Source organism: Mauremys mutica, chromosome 2 (genome assembly GCF_020497125.1).
Source record: "Mauremys mutica isolate MM-2020 ecotype Southern chromosome 2, ASM2049712v1, whole genome shotgun sequence".
NCBI lineage: Eukaryota > Metazoa > Chordata > Testudines > Geoemydidae > Mauremys > Mauremys mutica.
This window is the reverse complement of record NC_059073.1, coordinates 221613691-221631411: the sequence shown is the minus strand read 5'-3', so window position 1 is coordinate 221631411 and position 17721 is coordinate 221613691. Positions and strand designations below refer to the sequence as shown.

At 39.6% G+C, this 17721-nt stretch overlaps 1 protein-coding gene across 2 annotated transcripts in view; it reads right to left on the bottom strand.

The window, feature by feature from the left end:
- Positions 1-17721, bottom strand: part of AZI2 (5-azacytidine induced 2) — a 51829-nt gene that overhangs the window by 29569 nt on the left and 4539 nt on the right. For both annotated transcript variants that reach the window (XM_045005562.1, XM_045005561.1), the window contains exons 2-4: positions 11102-11331; positions 5621-5746; positions 5155-5254 (exon numbers count right to left, since the gene is read on the bottom strand). In XM_045005562.1, the coding sequence (XP_044861497.1) occupies positions 5155-5254; positions 5621-5746; positions 11102-11326 (451 nt within the window). In that variant the 5' untranslated portion in view covers positions 11327-11331. The remainder of the gene's footprint in view (positions 1-5154; positions 5255-5620; positions 5747-11101; positions 11332-17721) is intronic.

The window sequence follows — 17721 nt, the reverse complement described above, 5'->3', positions numbered from 1 at the left end:
GGCCTCAAAGATTCAGTTTGTTTTCATCAATAAAGTTAATTTAAAAATATTTAGTATCACTATTTTAATATATTTGACAATATCTTGCTTTGAGTAATACGGCATTACTTACCATCTGATATTTCATATCTCCTTTCCTAAACAGTTTTCTTGACTAGCCTGCCTTGTACAAAGATCACATTCAGGAAGTGAAAGCAATAGGCTTCCCAATGGTTATTTATCAGGAGAGCTAACAGCAACTTGTTGACAGAGGAAAACTCAGAAAAGAGATTGTTCCTTTAATGCATGTAGCCCCATTTTTCTTTTACATAACTTTTCCAAAGCATATTGTAAAATGCCTTAATACAAAAACAGGATTGAAGGAAGGAAAAAAAATCACACCATAAACACCTGAAAACAGATTTGATACTGGGAAGTGATCAGATCCAACTATTCAAACTAGTGCATGCCCAACTTGCACGCATAGGAAAATATTGCTCTTTTTCTCTCATTTTTATACAAGCTAGGTTTACTAGAAGCTTTTCCCAATTATTCCTACTGGGAAGTTTCAAATAGAAGTGCACAATACACTACCATGCAATAAAATGAGCTAAAGAACCCTGAGTCATGTTTGCCTCTGATTTAGAAACAAACAATATATTTTTATATCTATATCTATATATCTCCAGAGGTGGCCTAGACATACAAATAAGACTAATATGCAAGGTTTTTTTTATCCCAAGTAGAGATCATCCCAGTATCAATGCAGCAGGTGGGAAAAAACATTTTCCATAGCATACAGGCTCTCACTGCAAGATTAGCTATCTGAATAAGTTAACATATAACACTGATCCAAACTCAAGAATGATTTAGTTTTTAATGAATTACCATACAGTGTATGTGATAGGATGTTCACTCCACACCAGTCCTGAAGGGTTAAGGTAGGCTAGATGGGCCACTTAGCCGCAGTAGGCTGATCCTGAGTGGGAGATAGGGATCAATGATGCTTAATTAAGGATGAAGCTCACCCAGGCAGGAACAGTGGAGACCAGGAGGAGGCTTCAGGGGGAAGCAATGTGCAGTCACTTCCTGACAGAAGAGAGGTCTGTTGGAGATGATAGGGTCTGGCAAGAAGAGGAGCCCTGGGAAGTGGAGGAAGCTCAGATGGGTGGTAAACCCAGAGGTGCCAGAGGATAGTAGGTCAGAGTCCAGGGAAGTAGGAAACAAGTCTGGGGGTACACAGACCATAGTTGCAGACCCTAATCTAGTCCCTGGGATGGAACCCAGAGTAGACTGTGGGCCCAGGATCCCCTTCCAGCCACTGTCCGAGCGGCACTGGGTGTGGACGGAGAATGGAGTACTGTCCTCAATGGCAGAGGGACAGCTTGTCCTGAGAGACTGACATACCCTGGAAGGGGAGGCCTAGAGTGACTTGTCTGTAGGGCAAAGTCAAAAAGAGGGTACAGCTGAGTCACAAAAGTACCTAACAACTACCTAGAGTCTTGAAGGGTCAATGGACTGAGCCACTGCAGGAGGGAGGCATCCATGTGATCAGTGGCGAGCTAATCCCCAGATGAGCCACAAGGAGGCACACCAGCAATGACTAGTGAACTCCAATACAGTGCAATATAAAAATAATTCACATTGAGACCCATTCTACACTTGAAACACTGACTGACATAGCTATGGCACTCAGGGTTGTGAAAAATCCATATCTCTGTGCCATAGCTATGACTACCTAGCCCCCAGTATAGCTGCAGCTAGGTCAATAGAAGAATATGTCCCTCAACCTAGCTACCATCAGTCAGAGAGGTGGTGTTTCTATAGCAATAGAAAAAAAACCCCTATATTCTGGGGTTATGCCAGCATAGCTATGGCACCGTAGCTATGCTGTTATAGTCTCCATAAATATAGATATGGCTTTCGTAAACAACTTTCTTAGGGTGGAATTTGAACTATAATTCCCTAAGCACAACTTAAAAAACAAAGTGCCCCAAAATGTTCTTGATTCCCCATAGAAGGTAGCATGATTCAAACATGGAAGAATGGAGCATTCCCACATTTCATGTATATGCCATTTGTATTTTGATATACATTAGAACCTCAAAGATACAAATACCAGAGTTACAGACTGACTGGTCAACCAGACACCATATGAACTGTAAGTAACCAATCAGGCAGAAGCAGAGAGAAAAAAAAAAAAACAAAAAACAGTACTGTGCCTGTATTCCATCTTAAAGGTAGGCACATCTGGGTTGCCTGTACCCACCCCACACCCATGTGCAGGGCTGCCATCTACAGTTAGCTAGGAGGCGAAGATGCAGGGGCTGCCAGCCCAAGGCAGCCAGAGCCAGCAGAACAGGAGCAGAGTTGGGGTCTGCACAGCTTTCTCCCCTCCCACGCCCAGCTGGGAGGGGGGGTGCACTGTTTTCACACACACTCTCTCTCTCTCTCCCTCCCTCCCTCTCCTGGCGCTAAGTAGGGAGCTCAGCTGTTTCTGAAGCCTGGCCTGGAGTGTCAGCTGCTGGATCTGGAGCCCGAACTGCGCTTTGTTCAGAGTTACAGACAACCTCCACTCTCAAGGTGTCCGTAACTCTAAAGTTCTACTGTAAGCCTTTCAAATGTTTGTACAGGATACATCTTTCTATACCTCCATCTTCTCATCCACTCTCAGCCCTTTTCTTCCTTTCTTCCACAGATATGGCTGTTTCTCTCCAAGCTTTTTTCTCCTCCACCCTTATCTCTTTTGTCCCTCTTTCACATCACGATGTCCACCTTGGCAACCCTGGCCTGGCTTACCCCCAACATCCATCTCCTCCACTCCTGCTGCAAACTATCTCTGACAGAAATCCCATCACTAGGTTGACCTCCTCCTATACAAATTCAATCTCTCCTTTTAGTTCTGCCATATTCCTAGCAAAACAACTCTACCTCTCCAACTTAATTGAATCCCATGCCCACATTCCCAGACAGCTTTGACTCACTACTCAAATCCTTACTTCTTCCTCTACACAGGATCTCACAAAATTTCTTTCAAGAGAAAACTGACAAAATATAATGTAGCCTTTCCCCTCCCCTCCCATCCCCCTTTGCCTCCTACAACTCTCTACTTCAGCAGTCAAATACAAAAAAGATTTTCATCTTCTCTCCTCTAACCCAACCGCTTCCCTCAGTGAACCTCTCCCTTTTGCTCTCATCTCCCTGTGCCCACTCTTATCCCATCCTATACTCTTCTCAACTCTTCTGGCTCTTTCCCCTCACAATACAAGCATACGTTAGTCTCTCAAACCTTAAAAAAAATACCACATTTGACTTCACTTGCCTCTCCAACTACCACTATGTTTTACAACTGCTGTCTGCAATTTCTCTCCTCCAATTCCACCCTAGACTTTCTCCAATCCAGCTTTCACCCCTTTATGCATTCACCCCACTCCCCTGAAACTAAAGCCTCCTCCTTGCCAAGTCTCAAAAGCAACACTCCATCCTCATCCTCTTTGACTTGTGAGTGCTTTTGATATCATCAGCCATGCTCTTCTTGAAATCTTGCCTTCCCTTAGCTTCTGTGATGTCATTATCTCCTGGTCTCTTCCTAGCTCTCTAATTGTTCCTTCAGTGGATCCTCCTCATTCATACACCAACACTTTGTGGGGGTTCCACAGGGGGCTCAGTCCTTGGTCTCCCTTCTCCACCTTATCATTAGGGTAATCTCATCCACCAACACAAATTCAATTACCATCTCTATGCAGACGATTCACAGATCCATGTCTCTATTGCAGACCTGCCCCCTTTTATCAAAACTAAAATCTCAGCCTGAAATCCCTTTGTGGAGGTCTAACCATTAGCTCAAGCTCAGCAAGACTAAAACATAGATTAGTGTCTCCCATCCCCCCCACAAAAAACAAAAAAACAAAAAACCCCACCAGACTCCCTGCTACCTCCTTTCTTGATCATTAAGGACAACGCTATCACCATTCAGGCCTGAACTTGGAGGTCATTTTTGACTCAGACCCATCTCCAGATCTTCACATCCAGGCTATGTGTATGTCTTGCCAATTCTTTCCGCATAAGATCTCCAAGTTATGGACTTTCCTACCAACCCATTCAGCTGAAACTCATCTTGTCTTGATTATTGCAATGTTCCTTTCTCTGACCTTGACAAATGCACTTGTCTCAATCCATATAGAATGCTGCTGCATAGATCATTTTCTTAGCCCATCACTCTGACCACGTCTCCACTTTGATTCCCCTTCTGTACTGCACCAAACCAAAAAGACACTTGTCTTCACTTTCAATCACTTCACAACCTATCCCCACCCAACCTTTCCTTTATCATTCAGTATCGAGAGGTTGACTCCTGCCTTTGATTGGCCCATGGAGTTAGCCTCCAATCACCCACTTGTTAAATTTTGCAGCAAGTACCTTCCTGCTTTCTCCCATGCTGCCCCTCATGATGGGGAGAAGCTCCCCACAAACATGCACAAAGTTACCTCATTATCCACCTTCAAATCTCTTCTTAAATCTCTCCTTTGCCATGTCTATTAAAAACTAAACAGTTATGCAGTATGTATCTGCCACTGATTTGTTAAACCTGATTTTTTTTATTCTCTGTACATAAAAGTTAGAACAATGGAGAAGGTGAAAAAAAGTTTGTCAGTCTCAACTCTTTCACACAAGTACTTGCCGTACAACAAAATAAACTGATGACCATGGGCAGACACACAACATAACCCAAAGTTCTTCCACTATTATAGTGCACTACAATCTTATTCATTAACACATCAAGCCACCACTATGTAGTGTTAAAGCTCTGAAGAGTCTGCATTGCATATGCCGAGACACTTAGTTACAGTTGTATGCTAAGACATTGGGCTTGTCTACACGGTGTGTCAGCCTGCACTAGAGCACTGAATTCTAGTGCTCATTTAGCGTGCTGTGCACTAACTGGCCCAATGTGGATCCTGATGGTGTGCATTAAAAGTTCCCTAGTTCATGTTAATGTAGTCCCAATGTAGTTTCAAATGGGATGACATTAACATGTACTAGGAAACATTTACTCCATGCCAGTAGGCTCCACCTCAGATAGTGAACAACAATCCTGTGCACACTAGAATTTACACCTCTCTAGTGCTAGCTAATATACTGTGTAGGCAAGCAGATAGTGATAAAACTGAATACCTTGTTGAGTTTCCACTTCAGTTCTTAGCTGTAGGAGCTCCACTTCTTTAGACTGCAGCTGCTCACTCAAGATTTTGAAGGACTCTGTATTCTCTTTTATCTAGTTTAAAAAAAAAATTGTCAGGGAACTTTCTGCACTTTGCTAGTTATAATGCTAACTCTTATTTACAACACTATTTAAAGTTCCTGCATTCTTTTGGAGATTAGTCACAATATTAAACTAGACCATCAACAATGGTGGCCCACAGCCAGAGGCATTATTTAAGAACTTTCTCTCTTATTCCTATCCGAAACACCACCAATATGTATTTAACACGTATGCTCACTTGTTGAGATTTTTAAGCAATACGGGTCTTCAGCAAGTCAGTAAAATAAATCCAATAATTCCCTCTTTATTATATAGTTACTCTATAATATACTTGCATGACGTGCATCTGTTTTTAATTCATTATGCAAATGGACATACCGTTTTATCCAGTTTGCTTTTCAGATTATCTCTGTCGATGCAGGCCTCTCGATAGGCTTGATAGGCCTTGTTTACTTGCTCACGTCCAACTGAGCTAGTTTCTTCTTCCAAACGGGAGCCAAGAAGCTGTGTTTAGTAGGCGAAAGAAATAATCCTCACCTTTTATATTCGAAATAGCTTTTAACAGTCAGAGTTGTCCGCTTATCAAACTATTGATATTTTACAACCAGCAACTATAAACTTAGTTTGCCAGAATGTGAAACTGCAATTAAATCATGTCACACATGTACATTTATATGCACCAAAATTTTAAGAGAGCAATAAAAATTACTTATGACTTCTGCAGTCTATTCTTAGTCATCACTAGTGATGGTTAGATTATATGTAAGAATGATCCTTTTAAAAACTCAATTCAAGGATAATCCAGAAGTTTCTGTGTCTTATCACAAGTAGAGCTGGGCAAAAGTTTCCAGTAGGAGAGAAAGAAAGAAAGAGAATGCATGTGTGCAAGTTTGAGTCCCTGCTCTGGAGCAGGGTCTTGAATTCAGCTCTCCCCACTCCTCCTGGATGAGCATCCTAACCACGAGCCTATTCTGGGATGGGTTGCTCTCAGTCTCTCCTGTTGAAGGTCCCATGAATCCCTGCATGAAGCTCTACATCCCTTCTCTGAATCAGGCAGAGAGAAGATGTGAATCCACATCTCCTTCCACCCAGATGAGCAAATTAATCACTAGGACAGAGTCACTCACTCTCTCGCTTTGACCCAAAGAATATTTAAGTATTTTATACACAATGGAACACTTTCAACAGGAGAGACAGAGAGTAACCGACCCCACATTAGTCCACTGCCTGGGGGTTAGGATGTTTACCTGGCTGGGGGGGTGCGGGAGTTGAGTTCAGTTCAAGTATCTGCTCCAGAGTGGGGATTCAAACCTGGGTCTCCCACATCTCAGGCAAGTGCCCTAATCACTGGAATAAAGGTTATAAAGGAGGATGACTAGACAGACTCAGACACGCTCTGCTGGTCCAAAACAGATTTTTCCAATTTGCTGACAAATTACAAACCTTTTCAGAAACAAAAAGTGAATATTTTTTCTGATTTTTTTTTGTTTTCTAACTGAACCCAAAAAAGTAAAATCATTTGCCCAGTTCTAGTTAACATGAGCGATAACACCTTTACAGTATAAAATTAGACCAAATGAAGTTCAGTAAACATCAATTAGGTGCATTACACAATGATTTCTTTGCTTTAGCTTTTACTAACATTAACATTTACATAATCCCTTCATGTCTTAAGTTTTTAATGACTTGTAAACCACCTCTTTTGGGCAAATAGTACTTCAAAAACTGTTTATGCAAATGCCTAAAACTAGGCACAAGTTGTGAGCATGAATTTCGTTTCAGAACCCCATCTTAAGCATATCCAGCTGATTTTCCTGTGTGTATACACAAGAGCAGCCCAAGCAGAATTAACTCACAATCTATTCCATACCATACAGAAGAGGCAGCTGCTGAGGCAAGAGAGAAAACACTTCATGGGGCACTAGCCTCTTCTGCAGATGCAGAGAGAATATTTTCTTCATTTCAGTTTATTCAACTAGTTTGGCTCAATGACTAGTTCATTCTAAGTTAAAAAAAATGGGAGTTGAAAACAAGGTTTCCTACTTTATCTTCTGTCAATGTATTAATAAAAAACTAGGTAAGAGCATGAAATCAACTAGTTCTAAAATCTTCAAGGATATAGTGACCAGAAATAATCAGTTCAAGTCAGTAACTACAGATAATATTGTCTTTGTTTAATAAATCACTTCGTTTTAAACACAGAACATGTTTTGGTTATCTTTTTGATAAACTTTTTTTCCATATGTATCTAGTGCATTAAAGTAATTTCATTTAATTAAAATAATGTTTCTATGAAATTAAGCTGAATTCCCATCTAAGTAGAGCCTAACACAAATCACAAGTAAAAAATGAAGGATGATCTAGTAAATGAACTCATCATTCACCATTATCTAATAAAAATGTAAAAATTAAGAATTTGTAGAGTTTAACTCACATTTATTCAATTACACTATAGCTATACACCTTTATTTAGGTACCCTTCTGGTTAGCAAGAAGCACCAAGTTTAGTGTAAATGCTATATTTGGTGGATAACCATTAAAATATGTCGATTTGCAACTAGTGAGTATCAAATCAGAATTAAAATCAGTGATTTAATCAATCCACCTTGCCTCCCTATAATGAATCAGCACCACTATGGCTTCCTTGTCAGTTTGACAGTGGACACATATTGTGTGTATTGTATGGTACATACAATATTTAACATGATAGAGCTATTGGTATATTCTAATACATGTGGACAAGACTGCATGCCCACCATGGCTGGCACCCAGGTACTGTAATTAAAAACAAAACAAAACCCAACAACAGTGAATTAAGTATGCATGTGCACTCAAGATTAAACTGAATACCCATAGTTTTGATCCTGCAGGTTGCTAGGCAGATGCATAACTTGCTTTAAGTGGAATTGCATATGCATGCACACATACTAAAGAAACGCCCAGCACCTCACAGAAAACAGTCATGTTTCCAGAGTTGCATATGGGCTTAGTGCTTTAAAACCCTTTTATGAACAATCAAGTTTGTTTTTAAAAATTTAGCCTTTTATGGGTTATTACAATCGCTTGTTATGTGAAAAGTGATGGCACACAAAAGATAGTGACGCGTAGTTCTGAATGTGTCTACCCTTAAATGATTTCTATGTTTCACTAGCATCTCCACAGTGCCGCACAATAGGAAATGGTGACAACATATCTAATACAGATGGCACTGTGGCAGCCAGCGTTACAAGATATTTATGTGCCGGATATGCTAAACATTCGTGTGCCCCTTCATGCTTCAGCCCCCATTCCAGAGGACATGCTTCCATGCTGATTGATGATTATCCTTAAAAAAAATAATGCATTAATTAAATTTGTGATTAAACTCCTTAGGGGAGAATTGTATGTCTCCTAATCTTTTATCTCATTCTGCCACATATTTCATGTTATAGCAGTCTTAGACAATGACCCAGCACATGTTGTTCATTTTAAGAACACTTTCACTGCAGATTTGACAAAACGAAAAGAAGGCACCAGTATGAGATTTCTAAAGATAGCTACAGAACTCAACCGAAAGTTTAAGTATCTAAAATGTCTTCCAAAATCAGAGGGATGAGGTATAAAACATGCTTTCAAAAGTCTTAAAAGAGCAACACTCTGATGTGGAAACTACAGAACCCAAACCACCAAAAAACAAAGAAAGAAACAAACAAACAAATCAACCTTCTGCTGGTGGTATCTGACTGACTCAGATGATGAAAATGAACATGCATTGGTCCACTCTGCTTTGGATGGTTATCGAGCAGAACCCGTTATCTGCATGGATGCATGTCCTCCCAAATGATGGTTGAAGCATGAAGGGACATACAAATCTTTAGTGCATCTAGCACAAATATCTTGTGATGCCAGCTACAACAGTGCCATGCGAAGGCCTGTTCTCACTTTCAGCTAATACTGTAAACAAGAAGCAGGCAGCATTATCTCCTGCAAATGTAAACAAACTTGTTTGTCTGAGCAATTGGCTGAACAAGAAGTAGGACTGAGTGGACTTGTAGGCTCTCAAGTTTTACATTGTTTTGTTTTTGAATGTAGTTTTGTTTTGTCCATAATTCTACATTTGTAAGTTCAACTTTCATGATAAAGAGATTGCAGTACAGTACTTGTATTAGGTGAACTGAGAAATATTCTCTTGTTTTTTTACAATCAAAAATATAAAAAGTGAGCACTGTACACTTTGTATTCTGTGTTGTAAGTGAAATCAATATATTTTAAAACGTAGAAAACATCCAAAACTATTTAAATAAAGGGAATCCTATTATCGTTTAATCACATGATTCATTTTTTTAATCATTTGACAGCCCTATTTTTTATATAAAACTTTTCTTATACTTTCAGCACATTTAAAGGTAGTCTTATATAACAAAAAATTTAAATATTCTGTTTTGTGCATTTAATTGAATTTCAATCCAAATAGAGCTTGATTAATTTTGGACTGAGATTTATCATCTAGTAAATAAGAAATGCATCAGTCACCATTTTCTAACATAATAAAAATCTAAAATGTAGTAATTTGAATACAATGTAAATTAGACTATATAATTGCTTAAACATGGATAGATATAGTGTACCTTCTTGGTTAGCCAGAAAAATAAAAAACACCAATTTTAGTGTAAAAGCTATACTTAGCTGCAAATCAATATCTTTTAATAGTTACCAACCAATAAGAATTAACCTCTCTTTAGGAAAATAACTAAAGTACAAATCCACAACAGGATTAAAATAAAGTATTTAAATCATGGTTTTCTGCCTGCTTATTTAAATCATTATTAAAATTGGTGATTTAAACTGCTTTAATTTAAATCAATCCATTATGAAATCTGTACGAATAAATTAAGTATTTTACAATTTCTCAAGAAGTTTACACAAATTCAGGGCCAAATCATAATGATCTTACTCGGTCAAAAAAATATGAAGTAAAAGTTTTGCCAGCATAACTATTTCAAGAATTACCCTTCGAGAAAAATTACTCTTTCAATAGCTTGAGGTATTTTGTTTTGTTTTTACGAAGCCCTAAGCACGACTCAGTTCTTTCTTCCAACACAAATCACAGTGACGTGAGGCTTAAAAGGTTCTGAGTGTCAGCAGTCCAGACTAGGTCTACAGTCCCTTATAAAAAGATGGATAAAGGTAAATGAGTGTCTTTGAATACATCATCAGGTCACTCCTAACTCATTTAGAAACTGCCTGTCATTAAATAATGTGAAGAAAATCTTATTTGTCTATTCAAATCTAGAACCCATCTGGCCAGTGAAACAAAATATTCACTAATGTTTACATTATTGTGACAATGACATTCCCCACTTGCAACTTTAGAGTTTTATAAGGAGGTAGAGAGATGACTAGATAATATACCTGCTCAAGTTGTATGGAATTCATAGCCTGTGTAGTTTAAACAAACTAACACAAAAACACAGTAAAGTTTTACATTCTTAAATAAAGTTTTAGAAGACCAGGATAAAAACAACTTGTTTCCCTCTCAACATCAATTGTGGCCCTTTTTCTGAGGCTCTGAACTTGTGAGTCAAATATTTTTATTTTACATTTCTAGTTAAGTTTTTGGTTTTGCTATTTACCAACTTTGTTAACAGAAAAGTGGGGTTATAGAACTCAAGAGCCAAAGGCTATTTAACAGTAAACTAGGCTGTCAGAGGAAAACAAATTGCGTTTTAAAAGACTATCTATATAAAAATAAATAAAATTACAAACATAGTATTTCCTCTTTAAAGGATATATGGATTAATGATATTATGAACTGACATCCATCTATCCAAACTTTAAGGGAAAAGTCTTATTACAAAGTAGTAAAAAAATTGCACTTACCTTTTCTTCTAAGAGTCTTACTCTTTTCTTTAAGAAGGAGTTCTCCTTCTCTGTCTCCTTTAGTCGTTTTTTGATATCTTCATAAGCCGTGACAAGTGCAAAATGTGAAGCAATGGACTCATCCCCTGCATATGCTGGAACAGGAATCTCTCTTTCTCTTCTGTGAATACCATCTGCTTTTTCATGATTCAAAATACAGATGTCATCTTCTCCCAGCTCACCCATGACAGCTGTTTGAAAAGACATAATAGTGTTAAAAAAATTCTCACCAAGATACATGCCAAGAACACTACAGATTAAAAAGCCTTCAGGCATAATGCCATAGGCACTTTAAAAAAAGTATTTCCTTCTTATTTATCTTTGCCATGTCGTCATAAGTTTACAGAGAATCCATGACACCCATTTTTCATCAAAATGCTCAAGTTATACAGTCAGATGTTTCCATACTCTTACTCTTCTCATTCCCTATTTATACTCTTCTGTACTTATAAACTTCACCAACTTTCACTGTCTGCAATATTTTCCACTGACCAAAATCCATAATGTCTTATGTGTTTAAAGAACACTTATGGAATATACACCTCTACCCCAATATAACGCTGTCCTCGGGAGCCAAAAAAATCTTACCGCGTTAGAGGTGAAACCCCGTTATATCGAACTTGCATGGTAAAGCGCGCAGCCCCGCCCCCCTGGAGTGCTGCTTTACCATGTTATATCCAAATTCGTGTTATACTGGGTCACGTTATATCGGGGCAGAGGTGTAATTATTAATGCTGTTTTAGTGCCTGACTTGTTCCAAGTTATATCTGGACCATAAGGAGAAACAGTTTTTGGAGCTTTTGCAAGTCAATGACAGAAACAGGGCTGACATCTCTGAACTACATCAAATAATGATAATTTTCAAAAAGGTATACATTTAAGCAATCTAGTAATTTATTTAGTGCCCCTCCCCACCAGTCACCATAGTACTGGAGCATCAGTGCCAAAAGGAATGCACATTTTTTGTCCAGAAAGAACTTTTATTCTAGAAAAACCTAAATACACATTCTCAACCCAAAAATACTACCATCTACAAACCCAAATTTGAAACGATCTACTATACACCACTGAAGCAGTAGAATGGCCACAGTACTCAAGTGCTCTACTGCATAGCAGTTCAAAGCCGTTCTTTATTTTGCAACAGCAAAAAAGATGCAGAACACACTTACTTAATGACATGCATACTCTGTCCTAAAGTGTATGGAAAAACGTCACCATAGCAGACTAGAGCACATGTGAGACAAATGCAAAAAAAAAAAAAAATGCTGCTGTGCTGCTTGGCAGGAGCGCGCAACCCCACCACCCAGAGCGCTGCCCGTGTGGCTGTCGGGGAAGGGGAACAGCAGGGGAGGGGCTGAGAGCTAGCCTCCCTGGCTTGGAGCTCAAGGGCCAGGCAGGACAGTCCCGCGGGTCGCATGTGGCCTGCGGGCCATGGTTTGCCCACCTCTGTCCTGAGGCCAGCCGCTGCTTGGGTGGCCCCAGGCAACTGGCCCCAGGGGCCACCCGAGCAGTAGCAGTCCCAGGGTCAGTCCTGGAGCAGTGGTGCCCTGGGGCTCCCCAGAGCAGATCAGGGGTATCTACAGTAAAAGCCATGGACAGGAATTTTTGTTTACTGACCGTGACCTATCCATTACTTTTACTAAAAATACCCCTGACTAAATCTTAGCCTTACTCATACTTAATTTGGAAGAACCACTGCAAAGACTGAATGGGTTACTACTAACTTTTGTGCCCCATGAGAATGTCCACCCTACAAGCTTCCTGTGTGCCACCCTCTTGTCCTCCCCTACTGAAGAGTCTTCCCATAACCACCCCAGCCACTCTCTCGTGCCAGGGGCTCTAGGTGCCTCTGTTCCATTCTTAGGTCTTTGTCTCCCTCCATGCCAGAATCGGTGTTCCCCTCCTTAGGCCCCATTTTCCCCATCTCATCTCCACTCTCGGTCCCTGCTTTCACACTCAACAACCCAGTTCCCCCACTTCGAGTCCCTTCTACTCTTACCAGCACTTCCCAGACTCATTCCCTTGCAAGTCCCTGCTTAGCCCCCTCGAAACCCTCCCAGTAAGGCTCTCTTATTTCTAATATGTCAGCTGTAGCCTGGACTCTCCCCATGCAGCAAGACAAGCTGCTGCTTGAGATATGTGTTGGCACAGCAGGGAGTAGAAGAAAGATTCTACCTCAGCCTGCCACTCCTTAAAGTCTGGGCCCCCTGTTTTTCCTGTGAATCAGGCTTTTCTGGTGTTCTAATTTGCAATAAAATCATTAGGCTTCTATCCATCAATGTCTAGAACATTCTCTAAAATGTTGCAATTGACAGGATGTGACATTCCATAGTTATTGGCTTACAGACAAACACCACTGAGTTGAGTGTTAGACCTCAGTTTGCTTGGCCAATGAAAGGATTTTGTGGTTATGAAATTGGCTGTTAGAGACAGAAAAAATTATTTGGTCATCCCACGGGATATGGACTTTCGGAGCTTGCCTGAGATCAGCTCCTTTCCAATAGCCATCAATTAGCAACTGACTTGGGCTAAACTCAAATTCAGAACAATTTCATATCCAATTATCAATCTCTTTAGGAAAAACCAATATGACCGGATAACTACGTATATGCATTAGTCAGCTTTTTGTCCTCTCTCTCTCTGCATACTCAAGTAGTCCTAACCTTCAGCTCTGCATCTTCCCTATTCCTTTATTAGCACAAATTCTGATAACCTTTTACTAACTTCAGATATGGTCTCCTGTTTTTCATTATTGTCACTGTGACGCTAGCTGACCAGGTCACGCTAGAGTGTATTCCGGTCAATTTACTTCCGTATTAGATCAAAGCGATTTTAAATGTGTTGGTGTTTTGGGTGTTTAAACTTCATAAAACTAATGGAAGGTTACTTGAATTGTTTTCGTTCATCTATTCCTGTCATAATGTAATAGCAAACATTTACATGGTATGTACCCTTACAACTAAGTTACCCATCAAAGAAATCTTGTGAAATGATTATGAAGGATTTAAAGGCTTTAGCATTTGCTGTTAATTTCACAGCAATAGCCATTGTGTATATCAGTGGTCAGAGGTCAAAAGTCTAAGTGCCTTCCTCAATCGCTGTCATCAAAGGAAAAACCCACTAAAACCCCACGTGGGTAGAGAGACTGCCAGCTTATCTTCTGTGAGAAGATATAAATATGGAATTCAAAGAAAGATCCTTTATCTCTGGACTGTTGGGATTCTAACAGGGAAGAATAACTGAATAAGAAGATGGAGAGCCCCAAAAGTCTTTTCCAGGGCTACCCAGAATACTTTTGGGAAACTAGCAGTCTATTACATCACTGCCACCATTTGGAGTTACAAACAGTGGTTTACCTATTACATTTTACTTTCTTTGACCTCTAAAAAACACTCACTTTTTTTTTTAATTAAAGCTATAAACCTTTAATTAGTTTATTAAAGAACTGGCTGCCAGTGTTGTCTTTGCTGTAAGATCTGGAATATCAATTGATCTGGGGTAAGTGGCTGGTCCTTTGGGACTGGGAGAAACCTGATGTGGCGTGATTTTAGGTTTAAATTACCGAACTTTGTGATAAAAGGTTTCTCTGGGTGGCAAGACAGGCTGGAGAGATTAAAGGGAACTGTCTGTGACTCCACAGTAAGACTGGTATAGTGATCCAGGAGTTCAAATATGTTACTAGCTTGGTGAAATCTAATTACAGAACATGCTACCAGTTTGGGGCATCTATCATTGTTTTCTGACAGTCTGCCCTGAGATAGTCACTCACAGAGGAGAACCACTCCAGTCAGCATGACAGTCATGTCCTATATTTATTCCCATGTTATTCTCTTAACTAATTAAATGTTTTTATCTTTGAGCTCTCTTTCAGAAAGTTTATGACCTGACTCTGCAGCCTAATAAGAGACATAGCACACACAAATGCTGCTTTATAAATTCAGGGATTATACATTTCTCCTGTGCATGTCAAGAGTCTTTTTGCTGCATTAAAAATTTAATGTTTAAAAGGGTCTTTACTTTAAAAAAATATTCTCAAAATCCTACACTAGATTCTTCTGGCAACGTGGTACCTCACACACCTGCCCTGGTGCTTTGTCTTTGACCATTATATGGAAGCACACTTGTGGTTCTCTAGTTAGCCAAGTGGAATTTTACACTTAATGAATCTCTGCCTAATGTAGGAATAGAGTATATCCTTCCTAAAATTACAGAATCATTAAACTCTGGAAGAAATTAACTTTAGAAGTCCAAGCCACAAACACCAGAGAGTTAGAGGACAGCCAGCTTAGCCTCCATTTTTTTTTGGTAAGGCTACATGTAATTTAAAAAAATATATATATTAGCATAGGCTTGGTTTCAAATGCAACCACCACTATAGTCAGATCTGATACTGACCAGGTGGGTGAGATATTATCTTTTATTGGACCAACTTCTGTTACTGAGAGAGAGAAGACCTGAAGAAGAGCTCTGTATAGGCTTGAAAGCTTTTCTCTCTCTCCTTCTCTCACACACAGAAGCTGGTCCATTAAGAGATATTACTTCACCCACCTTGTCCCTCTAATATCCTGGAATCAACACAGCTACAACAACAGATCTGGCACAGAATGTTTTAGCTGGGTCTACATGGCAGATGAAGACAATCCATTCATGAGAAAGATCCTGCTTATGCTAAGTTAGAGGTCACCAACCAGGCACTTCCCTCCCCCACTTCTCAAGATGTTAGGATAGCCAACACTAACTCCCTCAGCTTCATCCCCTACATGCATCCACTACATGCATCTGACGAAGTGGGTATTCAGCCACGAAAGCTCATGCTCCAATACATTTGTTAGTCTATAAGGTGCCACAGAACTCTTTGCTGCTTTTACAGATCCAGACTAACGCAGCTACCCCTCAGATATTAAAAACCTAATTTCTAATATCTCAATTAACACAGGGCATATTTAACTACATCCCTGCATAATGAAAAAACAAAAAACACAAAAAACAACAACACAGTAACCAGGAAAAATACTGATCCTTTACAATGTGAAAGGAAGCAGCACAAGTGAGGTTCCAAACTTGCATATTAATGTGGCAATATCACAGTGCTCATGCACATGAACTGGAAATAGAACCAAGATATCAGATTGCTAATTTTGAAAATGGAGTCAAATAGATAACAATCTACATAAATAGAAAACTAAATTCAGTTTAGTGGAATCTGTTTAAGAATTCTAAAAACATCCACATAATACATATAGATAGATGAAATCAAGTGATTTACAAATCAAAGTCCATCTTTAATTTATGTTGCACTATTGAAATGTTTGCATACACTGCATGAGAGCTCTGCAGGCATCTGTTTAAAGAAAAAAAAGATAGGTAAGAACGCGAGTGTCACAGTTTCAAGATAACTGCATCTATATTCCCCCATCTATGGCCTCTCTAAGGCACTCCAGCTCCTAGCTTTCAACTCTCCTAGATGGCAACTCAGGTCTCACTCCCTCCTGACCAGGGGTTTTAAGTCTGAACAGCCCCCTGGATTACACTGTGAGATCCCTAGCAAGCCAGTCCACCTAAAAAGGCTAGTGCCTATGCTTTGACTTTTCTCTGAGAACGACAAACAGAGAAATTGCCAGCAGTAACAACAGAGCTCTTTCTAAGCAAGCACATTTATTCTTCAGGTAAAAGTATTACAGAGACAACTATAAACATCCCTGTACACATGTTAACAGTTTACCAGAGTATCATCCATCAGTCTTATGGGGCCCGAGTAAGCCAAAATTTTTCTAACCCTTCCACAAAGGTTGGGGACCCTGTTGGACAGGTGGTCTTGTCTATCTGCTGGATCACGAAGAAAGCTCTTAGTCAGTTTAGCCTTGGGCTATTTATCCAAAAGTCCTTTGTCTGTTGATCTCTGCAGAATCCACTTCGAAGCAGAATATGGGAGCCTCCCCAGGAGGTGGTTCCTCTCTCAAGGTGTTATAACCTGAGTCATTTGCCTTAATCATCCCCTACTGTTTTCACTTCCTGGAGGAGCTGTGGAAATCCTCCCCCGATGGAGTGCATACAAACCTGACCCAATATGATTCATAAACCATTCATACACTTAATAAAATATCGTCTCCCAAAGATATTGCAGGAAGTTGTCTGTTAGAGAGTTTTCTGATTTTGAAAATTAGCAGGATACCCACGAAAACTGAAGTCCTCTTTATCCACTGAACAGATACACTATTGACAGTGGTAGCATAAGCCTCCCTGAAATCTCAAAGGAACCACCTTCTTAAGATATACTTATTGTTCCAATTTTCTAAGCATTGTTAGAAAACAAACAGAACACACATAGGAAGATGTGGTCACTGCCCCAAACAGCTTACAATCTAACTTAAGAAAAGATGCAAAAAGCAAGTAACAAATTATAGGCAAAGAGGGAAAGAAAAAACAAAGTAAGAGGCTATATCTAAACACATTTTTGTCTAACAGTGGCCATAACGTGATTCCTTTAATTGCAAATGTAGGCCAGTTTCTGTGCTCACAGAGAATTCTCTTTTTACTCAACGCGCCAATAAAGGTGCCTACTGTGAAGTTGCATGTGATAT